Source organism: Barbus barbus (assembly GCF_936440315.1).
Source record: "Barbus barbus genome assembly, chromosome: 16".
NCBI classification, from domain to species: Eukaryota; Metazoa; Chordata; class Actinopteri; order Cypriniformes; family Cyprinidae; genus Barbus; species Barbus barbus.
Window position 1 is genome coordinate 29,312,050 of NC_136744.1, and position 21,270 is coordinate 29,333,319.

Sequence of the window (21,270 nt, forward strand, 5' to 3'; positions counted from 1 at the left end):
GGATGACCTCTGCTTTAAAAACAGACTTCAGCATAATCCTGAAACCAAATTTAATACATATGAAGAGTTTCTGTTAATGCACCATATTACTTACAGTATGATTTCTTCATATAATGTGTTTAGGAAACGGAAACGGGCTCCATCTCAGCTCCAGAGACAGAAGGCCGTGTGAATCTCATCTCTCCGCTGGGGAAGGTGACGTGCGAATCCCCCTGTCGTTTATTCTCCAGTGGCTCTCACATCTGAGCTGTCCTCATCCATCAGCTGTATCGATCGCTCCTCGAGGAGGGACGGTGATATTTCAGCCCACAGGTGACGTTCCCACAGCCAAGGTGAGCTAAAGGCCGTTTGAGTATTTGTAGCGAGATAAAACTGAGCGAATGACTTAATGCTGACAGAAGAACTGTCAAAACAAAAGCTGCTTCACTTTACAGCCAGAAATGTATCAAAACGCTCCAGCGGCTGAATCAATACAGCTGTTTCAAACGGTATACTATTTTTATAAGAAAGCAGTATGCATGAAAAAATTAGGTCGTTCTACATTTGCCAAAATGAACAGTGCACTGAGATGCTGTATCCTACAACGCAAGGCAAAATGTTTGACCTTGAAAGCAAATGTGATTTTTTTTTATATTGTTTTGATTCATTATTTGACTATACTGACATACAGTAAGGTAAGGCATTTATGTATTTTCAGTTGTACAAAATGATAATTCATATCCAAGATGACCAGATGCCACACAATGCATTGCACAATGCAACATAAAACATGAGGCATGTAGCATACTACTATGTAGTAAGTTTATTATTGAACATTTTGTAATGAATAGAAATTAAACGTTTAATATACTTGTTTTTAAAAGAGAACACATTGTACCATTTTCATCTCATTTACAATATTTCATTTCTGAAGAAATGAAATATCAGTCAAACTTTCTGCTTCGAGGATAGAAATGTGGAGTGAAATGTACGATATTTGTCTTTCAAATGTTGTGAAGTTAAAGTCACAGGTTTCCAATTAAAAAGTGTACTTAAGTAAAATACTCAAGTAAATGTATTTCGTTATGTCCACCTCTATATAACCAAAACTAAAAAAATACTGTTGGTATAAATAAATAAATAATAAATGCAATTGGACAAAATTGCTAAATTCATATCCATACTTGATTCCACAGGTCATGTGGCAAACATGTTATTACGGTTTGAAAATGTATTATTAAATTTGTAATATAATAAAAATTAAGTATAACAATAAACATGTTTTTTTTTTTTTTTTTTGCCATATTTGACTGTGATTTTGAACTTATTATCATAACTCATCTTTTGCAGCCCAATCAAATGCTAAGAAACTTTTACACAAAATCTGGAATATAAATACAAAATAATCTAATATATAGCCCATTCATATTTGGGATGAGAACTGAATGTCACTGGCTTTATTAAACATGCAGTGTAATGAGATCTTGTGAGGACAATGCAGCATTATTGATTATTGAAGCATAATGTTTACCTTTTCACCTGATATTATAAATACCTTTATAGATTTATGTGTAAAGATCACATTGAGATGACAGTGAGAGTGAACATAAAAGTCAAAGTAAAGTAAAGTCGTGACGTATTGTCAAGTATGGTGACCCATACTCGAAATTGGTGCTCTGCGTTTAACCCATCCAAGTGCACACACACAGCAGTGAGTAGTGAACAAATGCACACACACACACACACACACACCGTGAACACACACCCGGAGCAGTGGGCAGCCATGCTGCGGCGCCCGGGGAGCAATTGGGGGTTCGGTGCCTTGCTCAAGGGCACCTCAGTCGTGGTATTGAGGGTGGAGAGAGCGCTGGACATTCCCTCCCCCCACCTACAATTCCTGCCGGCCGGGGGCTCGAACTCGCAACCTTTCGATTACGAGTCCGACTCTCTAACCATTAGGCCACGACTTCCCCGAACATGAGGTCAGGGATATATTCTCTCTGTCCGCAAATGTCTTATTCAGAGATTTTTCCCAAAGAGGCGCTCGGCTCTCTGTCTGCTTTCAGAAATCAGTCGTCAGGCTCATCGTTTATGACGTGTTTTATTCCAGCACGATGGATTCTACATCAGCTGAAAGCACATTTAGTGTCCTCTGCTTATTTTATCCTGCTTAAAACAATCTAATACTGTCATGGGGTTCATACTGATTCATAAAGATCCTACATCACTGATGCTTCAATAATTGTGCTGCTTTATATAATACAATAAATAAATAAAAACGTGTGTGTGGGTATGCATTTTATTCCATCAAAAAAAGCTATTTCTTATATTTTTCTATAACATATATATTTTTATTTTATTTTGTGGAATGAAATATAAAGTAAATCTAAAAATGCTGTTGGTAAATCAATGAATAAATCAAGGCATTGTGCTCACTATAATTGTGTGTGATTTCTTCTATTTATTTATTCTTTGATTTATTCATTATATTTACCTATATTTACTTTATATTTAATATATGTGACCCTGGAGCACAAAACCTGTCTTAAATGTGAATTTTTCGAAATTGAGATTTATACATCATCTGAAAGCTCAATAAATAAGCTTTCCATTGATGTATGGTTTTTTAAGAAATGATAGGACAATATTTGGCTGAGATACAACTATTTAAAAATCTGGAATCTGAGGGTGTTAAAAAATCTAAATATTGAGAAAATCTCCTTTAAAATTGTCCAAATTAAGTTCTTAGCAATGCATCTTACTAATAAAAAAAAAGTTTTTATATATTTATGGTAAGAAATTTACAAAATATCTTCATGGAACATGATCTTTACTTAATATCCTAATGATTTTTGGCATAAAAGAAAAATGGATAATTTTGACCCATGCAAATGTATTTTTGGCTATTGCTACAAATATACCCCAGCGACTTAAGAAGGTCCAGGATCACATATATGCGCACACACATTTTATTTTTAAAAACTGTGGGAAAATAAATTAATAAAAACATTAATTTTGTAGTAAACATAATCAAGAGTCTGACTCTTGCCTGTGCAATAGAAAGCTGATCTTCCATTGGAACAGATCTAAAAAATGTCTTCCCTGACAACAGCAATAATCACATCAGTCAGTTATCAGTCATTATGAAGCTGAAGCTCTCTGCGTCTTCACTGCCTCACACACACATGACGAAGCATCCCATGACAGCATTGCCAAGTCCATATAGCGCTGTAAAACACAGCACTGATCCATGACCACTCAACATACAATAATCTGCAGTCACGTCCACTGACACACAGCACTGTACGCTCCAGCCTCGGTCCAGAAGTCACTCACGCTCAGCGTCAGGAGTGATTTACACTGACCTGCTGTCAAAACACACGACCCCTGCAGCCACACACGGTACTGACCTCATTATATAGAGTCTATGGGTTGCTCATAAACATTTCAAATGGATTGAGACGTCAGAAGGCCTTTGATATCAAGCTTTCAATGGCTGGAACTATAATACAGTTTAATGATCGCAAAGGATGCATAGCCTACTTTAAATAGTAAAAATCACATTTATTTTACATTATATTTCGTATGCCTTAATATGCATTAAAATTTACAAAGCTGTTGTTTGATTTCAGAAACATTTCAGTCAAACCTCGTTCTTATAACTAGCCAAATATTACTCAATAAATACAACTTATTGATATCTGTAACTATCTGTTTATTTAGGCCTACATAGGACTTGAGCCTCTTACAAATGGAGAAAAACTAGTGTTCATATTTTCCACAAAATCAAATATTATTTTTTTAATTTGGTCATTTTTCCCTCCAATTTGAATGAGCTCCAATGACATCACTTCCTGTGTGTCACAGATGGAGTGTTCCATTTTTTTATAGGGGGCATCACATGCTAACAGGGCTACACGCAAAATAGCCTAAGTAAAAAGTTATACAGATAAGAAGTTATTTAAAGAGAAGTAAAAAGTTATATAGGTTTGTGAAGTTATGTTTGTTGTATTTTTTGCATAATTTAACAATTATATTTTATATAAAATTATGTACATTATTATATAAAATATCTAAATATTGTTTCTCATAACTGTTAAACAGTTATTATATTGCACAGAAAATAGGTTATTTTATGGAAGGTTGCATTATAGCAACATGTACAATACTGTTTGGGGTCAGTAAGATTTTATAAATTTACTTTATTTTTTTAATACTTTTTATTCTGCAAGCACGCATTAAACTGATCAAAAGTGGCAGTAAAGACATATTTGATGTTAAGATTTCTATTTCAAATAAATCTAGCATCAGCGTTAGTTCTGGCAGATCACGTGAGTCAAGCTTGCATCAGCTGATCACATCTACCTATAGGAATACGAGACCTATCACGGCATCCCTACATAAGCGCTATTCAGTATTATTCAGCAGCTTTGCTTGCTCGGGAGCAATCCCCAACTCCTCCTTTCGCCACAGTCAGGACTTGGCTTCTGACATTCCTGTTGAATCAGACTCCCTAATCTTGAGTGAGTTACACTAAATGTAATTATGATATCTGCTTGGTTCTGTTCTGTTAACCCTTGGGGGGATATTATTGCTGCTCTCTCTGCTCATTCATGACCGGCTGCATGGATGGGCAGGCAGTTTTTGCCCAGAACAGAACCATACCGCCAAACCAAGCCATATGCTATATAAGTGTCTATCATTTGGCGATAGTGTTCCTGACAGAAATGCTGTTTGTCAAATAAATGAAGCAGCACAACTGTTTTCATTATTGATAATATCAGCATATCAGAATGATTTCTGAAGGATCATGTGACACTGAAGACTGGAGTAACGATGCTGAATATTCAGCTTTGATAACAGCCATAAATTACATTTTAAAATATATTCACATATATTTAAATTCTAATAATATTTCACATTAATACTGTTTTTATTGTATTTTTAATCAAATAAATGCAGCTCTGATGAGCAGGAGAGACTTATTTAAAAAAAATCTTACAGACCCCAAACTTTTGTGTGTATTATATAGTATATACAGAAACAGAGTCTTTCTCACGTTCCACAGGAACTCAGAGATGTGAAGGTAAGCGAAGATAAACGGTAGAGGAAAGAAGCCGCTGGTGAAACAATGGCAGCTCAGTCCTGTGCCATAAGCAGGCAGCCTGTCACATCTCATCCAGCCCTAAACGTGTGTGTGTGTGTGTGTGTGTGTGTGTGTGTGGCGCAGCTCCCACCGGCATTGTGCTCATAATTAAGTGTGATTTCCACTGGCAGAATGATGGAATAAGAATGAGGGGAAAGCATTTCTGCTCTGTGGTTCATCACTCGTCTCGTCTCACAAACACTGACGCCTGCTTAAGACCTTCTGACCGCTCATTAAATCCTCGCACACTTTCTCTTTAAATTAAATGGTCATTTCAGTGCTTTTTCCCTTCAAATGTTTCCATGTTCAATCACAATCAGGGCCTGTCAAGCCCTGAAAAGATTTGATTTACAAATTTAACATTCCTTCAGAAACTAGACTAGGTCAATTAACTCCAGATATCTGACAGATGAGAAAAATCTAATTGATAGATGTATCTGGTCCTCAATTTTAAAGGTCTTTAAAGGTCATTCCTGCGCTGCAGTGTTGTTGTTATTAACTAAAACTGCAAAGAAACGGAAATGTTAACTGACACAAATATGAAGTATTAGATGAAAATAAAATGAATATTAGAGAAGTTACATGGGTAACTAGGCCTACCTGAAATAAAATAAGTACTACAGTTACTAAAACTGAAATAAAAAATAAAGCTAAATAGAAATATTAAATAATAATAAAATGACAAAAGCACATGAAATTACTAAAACAAACTAAAATGAAAATAAAAAACTAAATAAAAGGGAAATCAAAATATGTATAAAAGATAGTATATAAATAATGGTAAAATAACAATGCTGAGTAAGTTTCCCAGAGTCTCCTCATCTTTCATTGGTCAGACATCCATGTAGCTCCGCCCACGACTCACGCCATTGGTTGAGCCCATGTTGCTAGTTCGGGCTCAGTAGAGCCTTTTTCAGTGGCTCTATGACAGTTCCCGCGTTTAGCTCATTTTCACAATCAGCTTTTAGATCAAAAGATAAAACAATGGATGACTTAGTTATATCTGCATAGTAAACTGAGATAGTAGGAAACAGCATTTAAATATAATTTTAGAGCATCAAAAGTAGGGTAGGCTAACCACACATCCCCTTTTTCCCCAGACGTGTCCTGGCCAGGAAAATTGAAAAAATTGCCTAAAATGATGGGTTATTTTCCTACTGATGCTCACTCTACAGTCTTCAGCAAGTATGAAAACAACAGGAAAACAAAGGCCACACTCTGCCTTTTTTACTCGATTTAGGAGAAAATAAATAATGTACCAAAAAAGTAAGTTTAAAGGGATAGTTCTGTCATTAATTACTCACCCTCGTGTCGTTCCAAACCCGTAAAACCTTCGTTCATCTTCAGAACACAAATTAAGATATTTTTGATGAAATCTGAGAGCTCTCTGAGACCCTCCATAGACAGCAACACAACCATATGATATATAGCAAGGACATCGGTACATCAGTGGCTCAACTTCAATTTTTGCCCTTTCCCCTGCGCGTATGCGTCGTGGTACGCTCCAAAATAACGGAAGACGGTAACTCGGGGAGAAGAATTGTTAAATTATTTTTGTTTTCTTTGCACACAAAAAGTATTCTCGTAGCTGAAGTTGAGCCACTGATGTTACATGGACTGTTTTATCGATGTCCTTCCTATGTTTCTGGGAACATTGCATTGCGGTCTATGCAGGGTCAGAGTGCTCTCGGATTTCATCAAAACATCTTAATTTGTGTTCTTACGGGTTTGGAACAACAGGAGGGTTCGTAATTAATGACAGAATTTTACTTTTAGGGTGAACTATCCATTTAAGTAAATAACAATCACATCAACTTTTGTTATTCACATGAACGTTTATAAAGACAGCTACAAGCCTATTTCACATTTAATTTAAGTCAATTTTCCTTCAGTGAATAACCGTAAAATAAGCTTCTCTACATGTTGTGTGTACCGCAAACACACCAACTGGTCTGTTTCCATAGAGAAGGGCGAAACGAATCCACCTGAGCAGCAACAACGTGGCATAAACAAAGATTCAATTAGGAGACAAGATTGTACCTGTCCACTGAACGCTGCAGGTGTGATCCGCCTCAAGCTGATGCATGTGCCGCTCATAAACCTGCACTATTATTCTGCTGGATGTGTTCATTGTTGAGTGACGACTGACGCTCATCTGATCAAACTCAAGGGTTTGTGATGGAGTGTTAAAGGAATAGTTCACCCAAACATTTTAATTTGCTGAAAATGTGCTCACCCTCAGACCATCCAAGATGTAGAGAAGTTTGTTTCTTCATCAGATTTGGAGAAATGTAGCATACCATCACTTGCTCAGCAATAGATCCTCTGCAGTGAATGGGTGCCGTCAGAATGAGAGTCCAAACATCTGATAAAAACATCACAATAATCCACACCACTCCAGTCCATCAGTTAACACATCTTGTGAAACCAAAAGCTGTGTGTTTATAAGAAACAAATCTGTCAAAATGTTTCTAACTTCAAACAGTTGCTAAAATACGATTCCATAATCCAAAATAACGCTTCATCCAGTGAAAAAGTGTTAAAAGTGTGAAATCTGCACAGATCAAGCAGTTTACAAGGCACAGGGTTCCTACACATTTTCCAGACTCAAATTTCCATACTTTTCCAGACTCAAATTTCCAAACCTCGCGATAGATTTTCAGACCATATTTAACATACAGTGCCCTCCATAAGTATTGGAACAGTAAAAACAAAATTGCTCTGTTGGCTGTGGAGTCAAGACATTTACAAATATGATTAAAAGATGAATATGAAACAAAACTACAGAATGTCACATTTTATTATTGGGTGATTCAACACACAGATGTTTTACCAGCTAAGAAGTTCAGCACTTTTAGAGTTTGATCCCTCTATCTGATGTGAGCATAAGTATTGGAGCAGTTGCCTCACAGGTCTTTCTAAGTGATCAGCTGTGTCCTGTTGCATTAATTCTTCAGATATTAAAAGCAGGGAATGTGTCTTATCAGTTATATCCATTACTTCTGTATTCTGAATCTTGCATTCGATGATGACGCACACAAACCAGGATGAAGACGAGGGAGCTGACTTTGAGAGAAAAGCAAGCAATTTGGATGCTAAAAGAAAAGAGGAAGTCAGTTAGAGCTCTAGCAAAAACAAAGGGCATGGAGAAATCAAGAGTTTGGAAACCACCAGCAACCAACAACGACCTGATCAGCTGAGAAAACAACAGTAGTTGATGACAGACAAATCATAAAAGCTGTGAAAATGAACCCTAAAAGACGTGTCTGTAAAATCACCAGCAACTTCCAGAAAGCTGGGGTGATGCTCTGACAATCTACTGTCCTCAGGAGACTTTGACACAGAATTACAGATGCTACACAGCAAGATGCAAACCTCTGACCAGCACCAAAAATAGAAAGGCAAGATTAGAGTTTGCTAAAAAGCACAAAGGTGAGCCAGAAGAGTTTTGGAACTGTGTTTATGGACCGATGAGACAAAGATGAACCTTTATCTAAGTGACGGGAAAGAAAAAATGTGGAGAAAAAAAGGGAACTGCAATGATCCCAAGCATACAGCCTCATCTGTAAAGCATGGTGGAGGTGGTGTCATGGCATGGGCATGCATGGCTGTCTCTGGAACAGGCCCTCTCAACTTTACTGATGACTTAATGTATGATGACAGTAACAGAATGAATTTGGAAGGGAACAAAACCATCTTGCCTACCAATATTCAAGAAAATGCCACCAGATTCATTGGGAAGTGCTTCATATTGCATCAGGACAATGTCCCAAAACACCCTGCCAGTTCAGTCAAGGAGTTTATAAGGGCAAAGAAATGGAAAGTGTTAGATTGCCCAAGTCAATCTCCAGATTTAAATCTGATTGAACATGAATTTCACCAGCTGAAGAGGAGAGTAAAGGCAGAAACTCCACAAAACAAGCAACAATTGGAATTGGCAGCATTAAAGGCTGGGAAAAGCATTTCAAAGGATGAGAGCAAGAGTCTGGTGATGTCTATGGGTCACAGACTCACTGCTGTGATTGTGTGCAAGAGATCTGCAACTAAATAATAGCTTTTAATCTTTTATATCTGCCTTATGTTCAACTGTCCCAATACTTATGCTCACATCAATGAGTGGGATGAACTCTAAAAGTGCTGTGCTTTTATTTGGTAAAACATCTATGTGTTGAAACAGCTAATAATAAAATGTGACATTCTGTAGTTTTGTCTCATATTCATCTTTTAATCATAATTGCAAATATCTTGACTCCACAGCCAACAGAGCAATTTTGTCTTTACTGTTCCAATACTTATGGAGGACGCTGTAAATGGTTCATAGAGCATTATTTTCAGCTTTATATTTGGTATATAGTACATTCATCTGTAAATATTTTTGTTTTCTCAGGTTTTTTTTCATTGATTTTCTCAAAGTGACAACATACAGAGTCCCTAAAATAAAAAAATAATAAATAAAAAATCCAGACTTTTACATGCACGAGAAACTTTTTTGTGCCCTCGAGAAACTATTCACATGTGCATGGTAAACTTTTGCATGCTTACGCATTACAATTTATAGTTTTATAAAACCTATTTCCTTTGTGCATCACTGCCATCTTACTATGAATAAAACGAATTCATGGATGCACATGAATATCAAGGCCTGATGTCCAATTTAACACATCCTCTGTGGTGGCGGAGAAACCATGGCATGAAATGGGCTGATGGCATACAATTTGCCAAGTTCAAGGGTCTATAAAAAAGACTGGTACTGTAAAAAAGTGTTTAAGATTTGGCTTTCATTGGGGCAGTATGCCATATTTCAAGGCCTTAGGTAACGCATACTCTGTGGTGGCCAAGAAACCACACCGGGAAATGGGCTGATGGCACAACAGGTGGCTCAGTGTGCATTGTCCTATATGCTAAATTTAATGGTTCAATGTGCGTACATAAAAGTCTGTATATTTTTTATTTTTGCAAAGGTCCTTGAGGTTATGTACGGTGCTAAGAATATAGTGTGAACAAACCCAAAATGCTTAAATATGTGGCTGGATTTTGATGTGAGAGACAACAGGAGATGGACTTTTTCACTGGAGGAAGCGATATTATGGATTATGGAGTCGTATTGTAGCCAGAAATGACTGTTCGAACTTGAAAACATCTTAATGGTGGATTTGTTTCTTACAAACACGCAGCTTTTGTCTTCTCCAGATGTCAACTGATGGACTGGAGTGGTGTGGATTATTGTGATGTGTTTATCAGCTGTTTGGACTCTCATTCTGACGGCACCCATTCACTGCAAAGCATCCATTGCTGAGACACTGATGCAATACTTCATTTCTCCAAATCTGTTCTGATTTATATTACACAAACGGACGGTAAATGTCTTTTGATGATGGTGTAATCAAATTGTGCGGTTTGGTGTCCTATTTTACAAACTAAACTTGCTTTGTTGAAAAAATTACAAAGGCATTTAAACGGGGGTATCTAATGTATTTAAAAACAATAAAAATGTATAATACTAACAATTTAAGTTCTGGGGGGAAAAAATTTAATAAAAAATAATAAATAGTGGTGAGTAAAACCAGAAGATGAACATGCAAATATGCATTCATATGATTAGTACAAACAAATGACATCCACAGGTAATAAAGACAAAAACAGCTTACATTTCAAAAGTGCACATATTAAGACTTTTTAAAAAAGCACCTGTTTCTGCTTCAAATAAAGTGACAATTAAAAAAAAAATTCAAAAAAGGCACTAAATGCTACATAACCCTTATAATTCACAGAACATCAGCAGGGCTGAAATACAGTGGTTTGATCAAAGCACCACAAACTTCTTTCATGAACCTGAAAACACTGTTCAGAGTTCAGTCGTACGGCGTAAAAGAGTTGAGAAAGCTACATTTCAATCCTGAGCTCACAGTGTGAATGTTTCCATTTACATCTTCAGATTTAGGCTTTAGGAGTTCATTGGTCTTTATATCTATAAAAAAAAAAGTTTGGTCCCAGAAAAAGTTTTATGTATGTGTTTTTTTTTCTGAAATAATGATATAATCAAAGCAATTAAAATAAATAAATAGGATGCCATGCAGTTTAAATATACTGAATAACTGAAATAAGCAATGTGATGTCAAAGCAAATAAACCGCTGCAAAATATAGTAAATAAATAAACACTAACTGATTAGAATAAAAATAAAATAGTGGTTGGCAACACTGACACGATTTATATTTTAAGGCAACTCCTGATGAGATGCACGTGGTTATAGGTCCTAATCAAGAAATAATTCACCCAAAAATTATTTCTGTCAACATTTACTCACCCACATGCCATTCCAAACACTATTTTCTCACTTGCATGAAACGAAAATTTGATCTTAGATGCAAATGTTCAAGATTTTATTTTTCAATGAAAGTGCAGAGTGAATTGTATTGTCAACCTTTAAAAAAAGACTAAAATGCAGCACAGAGTAAACGTACAGTACAGTGCTTTTGGAATTACATGTGGGCAAGTAAATGAAACTAGAAAAATATGAACTATTCTCTTTAAGTGCGAGAGCTCAGTGCAAGATGACCGTATGAAAACAGACCTGCACAGGCACCGTGAATACAATCTAAATAAAAATCATGAGTCTGTTCAGATTTCCCAGCTGTCACTGAAGTAATGCTCCTCTTCTAGCTCTTCGTCCTCAACCTGTTCTTCTACATCACAATTCTTGTCTTCATCCTCCTCTTCCTCCTCCTTCAGCTGTGACAGCATCGCTTGAAGAGCAGCCTTCACTTCCTGAACCTCCTTCTCTAAGGACAGTGGCCATTAGAGTTAAAGAAAATATCACCAAATGTTTTCTACTCATTCACACACCAACATCCACAAATAATAGAAACAAAGGCTCAGACAGGATCCAAAATTCCACATCGAACACCAAACAAGAATAGAAATCAGTCGGTAACTAAGCCAGACAGCTTTATGAAGAACGTTTTTCTTTTTTGTGTGTGATTATGATTCTGTATTATTACTGCGATACGTTCTGGACTTGGCAAATGTCTTTTGTCCTTCTATGTATGACATGATTGTTTATTTGCTTATGTCATTGTGAAGCATCCTTGAGCTTGGGAAAGGCGCTATATCAATTAAACTTATTATTTATTAGAACTACAATATAATACATGGGTTTAATCAAGCTGTAAGAACAAAAATCTGACCCTCACAAAAGTGATTCAAAGACAAAAACAGTCTGCAAATGAAATACTAAATCTGCCACAGCTCTAACATTATTTACTTCAGAAGTTTACCTGGGATGCCTATTTTTTGTTGTTGTTTTTAAATATGTTAATATACCCAAAAATTCAAGAAAAATAGGCTTCAGGGTTCAATTGTAATAGAAACAAAAATACAGTTTTAAGAAAAATCACAATTTTAAAAACTTTTCATACCCCTTTATTTTTTGTCACGTTTTATGTTGCTGCCTTATGTTTTATCCACATCAATCTACACTCCAAACACCATAATGGTAAAGCATAAAACAGGATTTTAACATCTTTACAAATTTATTAAAAAACTTAAATGATTCTATTGCATAAGTATTCATACCCTTATCTGGGACAGTTGAAATTTAGCTCAGGAACATTCATTGCTTGTAGATGTTACTACACTTCGAGTGAAGTTAACCTCTGGCAAATTCAATTGAATAGGTATGATTTGAAAAGGCACACACATCTTAATAAAAGGTCTAACAGCTGATAATGCATATCAGAGAAAAAACTGAGGTCAAAAGAACTGCCTGTAGAGCTCAGAGACAGGATTGCATCGAACCACACATCTGGGGAAGTGTTCAGACAAAATTCTGCTTCATTGAAGGGTCAGAGAAGATGTAGTCTCAGTTACCCTTAATGGAAGAAGTTTGAAACAACCAGGATGCTTGTCAGAGCTGGCCTCCTGGCCAAACTGAGCAACTGATGGAGAAGGGCTTTAGTTAGTGTGGTGACCAAGAACCTGATGGTCACTCTAGTTGAGCTCCATGATCATATGTGGAGATAGGATAAATCTACAGAAGGACAAACAGCACTGCAACACTCCACTCATCTGGGTTTTAAGGCGGTGTGGCCAAACTCAATTCTCTCCTCAGTGAAGACAAAACACAATTGGAATTTAAATATATAAAAAAAAAACACCTAAAGGACCCTCAGACTGTGAGGAATAATATTATCTGGTCTGATGAACCTCAATTCCAAGCATCATGTTTGAAGGTAACCAGCTCTGCTCATCACCTGCAGAGTACATCCCAAAAGTAAAGTGTGCTGGTAGCAGCCTCATGCTGTGGGGCTGTTTTTCAGTGGCAGGGACTGAGAGACTGGTCAGAGTAGAAGAAATTCTCAATGCACTAAAATATTGCGATAGCCTTAATGATGTATGTATGTATGTATGTATGTATGTATGTATGTATGTATGTATGTATGTGTATATATATATATATATATATATATATATATATATATATATATATATATATATATATATATATATATATATATATATATATATATACACACACACATACACATACATATACATGCATACATGTACAAAATTTGACCCAGTTCACATCATTCTTCAGTTACACGCACTACATACATCTTAAAAAGACTTTCATGATGTTTGGCCTGACCACCTGACACAGATTTCATAATTATACGATCACGCCGATCGTCTCCTCCCCCAAACGGCCCTTCATAATTCAAAAGCTTGGTTCATCTCCCCGACGGACCACGTTCAGTTCAAGCAATCTCGCCTAAATAATTGATGCGGGTTTCATGAGAATGGGCTCTGCCCTCATCAGCGCTTGATTGCTTAACTCGTCCGAGTGGGACCGAGTGTCCGGTGTAAGTGGCGAATCAAAGGGACGCCTCTTATGGCAGATGGGGCCTGATGGGCATGTTTTGCTCTCCAAATGGCCCCAGATTGTACCCATTCATAATTAAGCAGCCGTTAAAGAGCGCTTCATGAATTATGAAAGAGGATCGGTAAGATCTCCCTCCGGCTGAATGGACGGATCTAATGAAGTTCCTCAGGCACAAACCTCAGCTTATTAGTGTTTATTTGCTCATCTTCCTGCTTAACCAGTGCAATCAAACCAGCGCTGTGTTCTCCTCAAGTTACAGGAAAACCAAACCTCATGCACATATAATAAAAGTCTATAAGACAAGACACTGCAGGAGGCTTCATTTACTCTTCATACTCGAGCCGATCAATCAAACTCTATCATAAGACGCAAATGAACAAGATTATATTGTTTAATTTGTTAAGATTGTTTGGCTGATTTATATTTTGCATATCTGAGCATATGATTCTGGCATAATATTCTGTCAAGGTTTGATGTGTGTCTTCAACAGTGCGAGACATTATGGAGCCTACAAATCATTAGCATGATGGCTAATTGATTAATGCAGTGCTTCATTCACATAGCAGTGGTTTTTAATTTACCATTAAAAGTTTACCTGGGATGCCCAAAAAGTTAAAATACAAATAATTTAAAACTAATTTATTTTAACAATAATGTAATAATTTAAAATGTACTTATAAAATGTGTTTATTTTTATATATAAAATTGTTAAATAATTGAAAATAATTTCTAATTTTTAATAATAAAAAAATCAATAATGTGGGATATTCCTACTTTATATATCATAAATAATTATTAAATTATTAATAAATTATTAGAATTAATAAATTATAATATAAATGATTAATTTATATAAAATAATAATCAAATAATGTAATAATAATAATGTCATTTAAAATATTTCTATAGAAAAATAGTGTATATAAATTTAATTACAATTATGTAAAATAATTAGAATAGAAAAATATGTCTGTGTATATATTATTTAAATAAAATTATTAATTCTAATAATGTATTATTTATCAATAAATGACCAATTATTTAAAATACATTTAAAAAATAAATTTAAATAATTTAATACTTAATATAAAAAAAGTTATACACACACACATACATTTATATGTATATGGCAGATAGCACACAAAGCATTGATTCTCAATTGGTGGGCCATCATTTTTGTGAATGTGCAGTAAACTACTGGCTGACATGAGAAAATAAAAATTAGTGCCCCTCAATGTCTAATGTAAACCTTGATGCTGAAGCAAAAACAAATGAGAACTACTGCTATAGAGCAACAAAGTCAAACAAAGTTGGATGGAATGAAGCAGATCAAGATGGGATGTTCAGATCAATCTCATCTATATGCTTTCCTCTCAGTCAACGCAAAAGCTCGGCTTTGCTCTGCTCACAGGTGGCCAGAAATATGAAGATGTCAGAGCGATGACAGCGCACTATGTCACAACCCTTCCCTTCATCTTACCGCTTTCATCTCACTTCAGAGTGACGGGCCGACTAGTCTGTCTTCATTTCCCTTTTCTCTGTCTGTCGCCTCCTTTCAACCTTTGCTGAGCGCTGGGTTTCTCTAATAACTCAAATCTCATCCTTCATATTCAATATCTCTCAAAAAGAAAGGAAGAAATAGTTTATCCTTAATTCCTGTCCGGAAGAGAGCATCGTGTGCTGTCAAACGAGACGGTTTCCGTGAAGCAGCTCTTTCAGAGGGTTAAAGTTACATTAGTGGCTCTAATGAGCGTGAGAGACGTGTTCCTGTGGCTGCAAGTGACAGCAGAATGATGAAGTGCTGATGAGTCATTTCTATTAGGCCCAACCGAGAACATGAGAACGGAGCGCACAGATCATTTCATTCCAGCCTATCAGCCAATCAGAGCGACCTGAGGAAACCCTGAAGACTTCCATTAGAGACGCACTCATAATGAGCTCAGAATAACTGACTAAAACTACATATTCTGAGGACAAGTGTGGCGTGTGGACAGGCAAAAGTCACCACTGTGAAGCTAGAATGTTCTGGGTGGTTGCTAAGGTGCTCTGGGTGGTTTCTAGGGTGTTGCATTGCTAGGGTGATCTGGGTGGTTGCTAAGCCGCTCTGGGTGGTTTCTTGCATGTTGCATTGCTAGGGTGATCTGGATGGTTGCAAGTGCATTGCTAGAATGTTCTGGGTGGTTGCTAAGGTGCTCTGGGTGGTTTCTAGGGTGTTGCATTGCTAGGGTGATCTGGATGGTTGCTAAGCCGCTCTGGGTGGCTTCTTGCATGTTGCATTGCTAGGGTGATCTGGATGGTTGCTAGTGCATTGCTAGGATGTTCTGGGTGGTTGCTAAGGTGCTCTGGGTGGTTTCGAGGGTGTTGCATTGCTAGGGTGATCTGGGTGGTTGCTAAGGTGCTCTGGGTGGTTTCTAGGGTGTTGCATTGCTAGGGTGATCTGGGTGGTTGCTAAAGTGTTCTGGGTGGTTGCTAGAGCATTGCTAGGGTGTTGCTAGAGTGTTCTGGATGGTTGCTAAGGTGCTCCAGGTGTTGTCTAGAGTGTTGCATTGCTAGGGTTATCTGGATGGTTGCTAGAGTGTTGCTGGGATGTTCTGGGTGGTTGCTAAGGCACTCTGGGTGTTTTTTTCGGGCATTGCGTTACTAGGGTGAACTGGGTGGTTGCTAAGATGTTCTGGGTGGTTTCTAGGGTGTAGCTGTACTGGGGTGTTCTGGGTAGTTGCTAGGGCTTTGCTAGGGTTCTTTAGGGTGGTTCCTTGGGTGTTCTGGGTGGTTGCTATGGTGTTCTATGTGTAAGTCAAAATAGTCATAAGATTTGAGTTTCTCGCTTATGGTTTGATTTTGGGGTTATGGGATTCTTTAATGTTTTATCGTCTGCTAGGTCAAAATTGTACATCCCATTACTTAGTAACGAGTTATGTTGTAATACTCAGGGTTAGTGATTTGAACAAACTCCTACCACTAAATATGAGCACTATTAACAGTGAATTATCTAATGAACAGTACATGCAGACACACAGAGCTCTGTAAGGATATGAGTGAGGTCCTTGTCGTGCTGCTCTATGGCGGTCTGAAGCTGCTCTTCCAGGTAATGCAGTCGATCACTGATAAGTTCACAGCGCTCCGTCAGCTCTGTCGTCTCTCCACACAGATCCTGAGACACAAACACACACCCATTAAACCCTGCTGCTCACACACATCTATAGCTGCTCAAGTGTGGTGCCAATATGCTGATAATGGTTGTTAGTGCACATACGGCACCAAAATGTGTGCAGTTTCATCTGGAAGATGTCATTTTTATCGGCAGTGTCATTAAATATATGGACGGAAGTTAGAACGACATTTAGCAGATGTTTCACAGCATTTATGATTTTAAATGTGTGTGAATCGGTTCTTTCTGGTTTGTTTATTTGCTAGAGAAAGCTCTGACAGAGCTTAAAACTGAGTTTAAGTTTCCCCAAATATAAGAAGTGTTTTAAGGGTGTAGAAAGAAAATCAAGCTGGAAGTGCTGTCAATCGATTAACTAATTAATAGCACATTTTTCTGAAATTAATCGCGATTAATCCCACCTAACATTAAAGTTTTTAAATATACTTTTATATTGCAATACTTTCACATTCAATCCTCAAATTAATGTACAAACAACAAAGACAGTATATTTTTAATATTTGTTTAATGGCATCTTTATTTTTATGACTGAAGACCAGTTAAACTGATACCAATTAATACTGATTTCCCTATAAAAAAAAAATTCCCCCTAATATTTAACCACTGACTATAGCCATTCAACTTTCTATCAAAAGAGCTATCAATTTGAACATTTATTAGACTTTAAAAATAACTTCTAATTTAAGTGAACTTGAAACAATCTTCACATAAATCCCATTATAATAAATGTCATATGTATCTACCTGTGCCCCTCAGGAGAAATATACAGAAATTGAATAAAGTTATCAAACACTAAATACAGATGAATCCTTAAAACTATAAAAGTTATTGATTTCCTCTTTTTTCTTTTGTTCTTGATGAACAGACATCACATCTCTGAGACAAGTGTGTGCTAACTGGGTCAGTCACGGAAAACAGTGAAACTATCCATAATCTTAAAGCAGTGAAGTATAAACGATGACGTTAAACCGTTAGCGACTGTGAGGTCAGACGTGAGCGCGGCTGTCAGTTCCTCTTCCCCTCATCAGAGTCCTGAACCGACCGCGCCGCGCTAATGACTTCACCCAACAGTTTAGCAGCAGCCAGGTAAGTGGGACAGGTCCGCACGGTCGGCTCCGTCCCAATTCCATCAAAGCGTGATTCACTGTTTCTCCGGCGCTCAGAGTCAGAGAGTGTCTTGAGGTGGTCGACTGACTCACGGCCGTCCGGTTCTCTCAGGAACGGCCTTGTGTTGCTTTAATGAGGTCTGCGGTCTATTCTTAGACCCCCCACACCAGCTAATGAAACACCTTTTATAGACGCTAACTTCACACTGCGGGCGAATTAAAACACTTCTGAATGAGGCTGGAGTCTCCGGGGATGCATTCGAGAACAACAGCCGCACCGAACGGCCTGCGCGATACAGTTATTGAGGCGTAATGGAAATCATGCGGGGCGAATGTTTTTAAAGGTCACCGCGATTGCTTTATTGCATCTAAAAGGACGCAGACTGCATATAGACTGCAAAAATTGTACCTTTGTGATAATCATCAGAGGCATAATACTACAGAAAGATATCAAATGCATTTAAGAAGAGATTTGGTCCTCTAGCACTGACTATATGAGCTTAAGAAATGGAGAAGACAAAGATGTGTCCTAAAGCATACCAAGTTCCCGACCTAAACAACATCTTATGGCACCATCTGGGTTATCATCATTAACTAGAACTAAAATCAAAACTATTATAGACATTTTTGTTAAATGCAATGAAGTTAAAACCAAATAAAATATAAATATTAGATGAAAACAAACTAAACTAAATTAGAAATGTTTAAGATTAATAAGATTAAGTTGAAACACTAAAATTGTGAATTGGAAATAAATTAAAACTGAAACTAAACTAAACCTAAATAGTAAAATTTTAAAATATATATAAAAATAAATTAAACCTAAATAGTAATATTTAAAATAATAATAAAAATGTCAAATCACATTGTTGAACATTGTTCACACTGTCAGGTGCTGAAGTTCAAGTATTGAGCGAGAGGTCAGGGTGGCTTTAATTAAAATCCCTGCTTAAGCAAACCCCATTACAGGCTCGATTTTTCCATTTCTCACAATGCAATGCTGTAGGTATTATGCAAAAGTGATCAACCAGCATGTTGCTTTCTAATGCTGATTGTGAGACTGGTCTGCTTTTAACTCAGGGATATTATAGTTACAATTTAATTAAAACCATAAAAAAAGCCTTAAAACCTGAAATAATGATAATAAAATGTTAACTGACATAATAAATAAAAAAAAAACATTTGAAAAAAAAAAAAAATTATTCAACCTGTTAGGGTTTTCATTTTTCTTAATTGATATAAAGCTGAAATAAAATAAAAATGTTAGTTGGAAAACAACTGAAAACATTAAAACTGAACTAAAACTAAAACCAAAATATTAAAACTAGGGGGAAAAAAAAAATCAAACCTAAATAGTCAAATAAAAAAGAATAAAAACATAATAATATAAAAAAAAGTTTAAAAGCACATTGCAAAATTATAAAAAATATTATGTTATTAAAAATATAACTATTAATATTATTATTTATAAAAAATATTATAAATGTTATTCCGAACACACATAATTTTCTTTCTTATAAAAGTGAATAAAAAAGGGGATGTCAAAATAAAAAAAATGACCAAATGCACCATAAAAGAAGCCCAAGCTACTTATAAAGTTACATACCGAAGTCAAATGATGGCATTGTGTGACGGACAGACAGAAATGTAAATGATGAAAGTGTTTAATTTCTGGATGAACTTTAACAACCCACATTTAACATCAGATTCCTGTAAACACAGCAGAGCGAAGGCCGTCACTCACCTCAGGAGACACGTCCTCCAAACAGAAGAGAAACTCCTCTAATTTCTGCAAGACACAGGAGGACGAATGAGTCACTTTAGCAGAAGATTAACACAAAACAATAAACCTCATCTATTATTAAAAAGCACTCCGTGCACTGACATTACGGGAAGTGTGCAATAACTCGTCATTACGCTGACAAGAAGCAAAATAATTGAACGTGTTCGGCCCATCTGTGTGGGTAATGATTGCATTCAGGAGTCGTGTGCTAAAGCAGACAATAATTAGCACTCAGTGGCAGATCTATTAGTTCAACTCGAGCTGATGGGAGCCGGCCTCAGGAAAAACAGATTACAGCCTCATGTCTCAGAGATTGGGATTTAAATGACACAATATGAATTATCATCTCCTGTCGGCAGGAGCAATATTAAAGCCCTGGTTGGGCGTAGACCACTGCCTCGTTTATTAGATTCTGACCTGCTTTAAAATCATATTTAACTTGTCAAAAAGTCAATGTTTTATTGCTAAAGCAATATATTAATAAGAAACAGACGGCTGCTGCAGGCAACAAAGAATAAAAAAATATGTAAGTATACAAACACACACCCAATACCATAATATATAAATAGAATATAATTTTAATATAATAAAATTAGTAAATTACAGCAATTTTATAGTTATATAATTATCAGTACATTAATAATAATAATGCATATTTCTATTATTGTCATCATCATTATTATTATACATAAGTATAATGTAATGCATAACTATTTTTATTCTTATCATCATTTACTACTACTATTATCAGTATTTAATTATATTAGTATTTAATATAATTTACTATAATAAATACACTGAACAAAATTATAAGCGCAACACTTTTGTTTTTGTCCCCAGCTCATTTTTCATGAGCTGAACTCAAAGATCTAAGACCTTTTCTATGTACACAAAAGGCCTATTTCTCTCAAATATTGTTCACAAATCTGTCTAAATCTGTGTTAGTGAGCACTTCTCGTTTGCCGAGATAATCCATCCACCTCACAGGTGTGGCATATCAAGATGCTGATTAGACAGCATGATTATTGCACATGTGCGCCTTAGGCTGGACACAATAAAAAGCCACACCTGTGAGATGGATGGATTATCTCGGCAAACGAGAAGTGCTCACTAACACAGATTTAGACAGATTTGTGAACAATATTTGAGAGAAATAGGCCTTTTGTGTACATAGAAAAAGTAAATATATATATATATATATATATAT

The 21,270-nt window shown here is 36.3% G+C and overlaps 1 protein-coding gene across 2 annotated transcripts in view; it reads right to left on the bottom strand.

The window, feature by feature from the left end:
* Positions 1–10,579: 10,579 nt before the first annotated feature.
* Positions 10,580–21,270, bottom strand: part of LOC306882337 (disrupted in schizophrenia 1 protein-like) — a 51,131-nt gene continuing 40,440 nt past the window's right edge. For both annotated transcript variants that reach the window (XM_079436889.1, XM_079436890.1), the window contains exons 12-14: positions 20,025–20,069; positions 17,042–17,159; positions 10,580–11,915 (exon numbers count right to left, since the gene is read on the bottom strand). In XM_079436889.1, the coding sequence (XP_079293015.1) occupies positions 11,746–11,915; positions 17,042–17,159; positions 20,025–20,069 (333 nt within the window). In that variant the 3' untranslated portion in view covers positions 10,580–11,745. The remainder of the gene's footprint in view (positions 11,916–17,041; positions 17,160–20,024; positions 20,070–21,270) is intronic.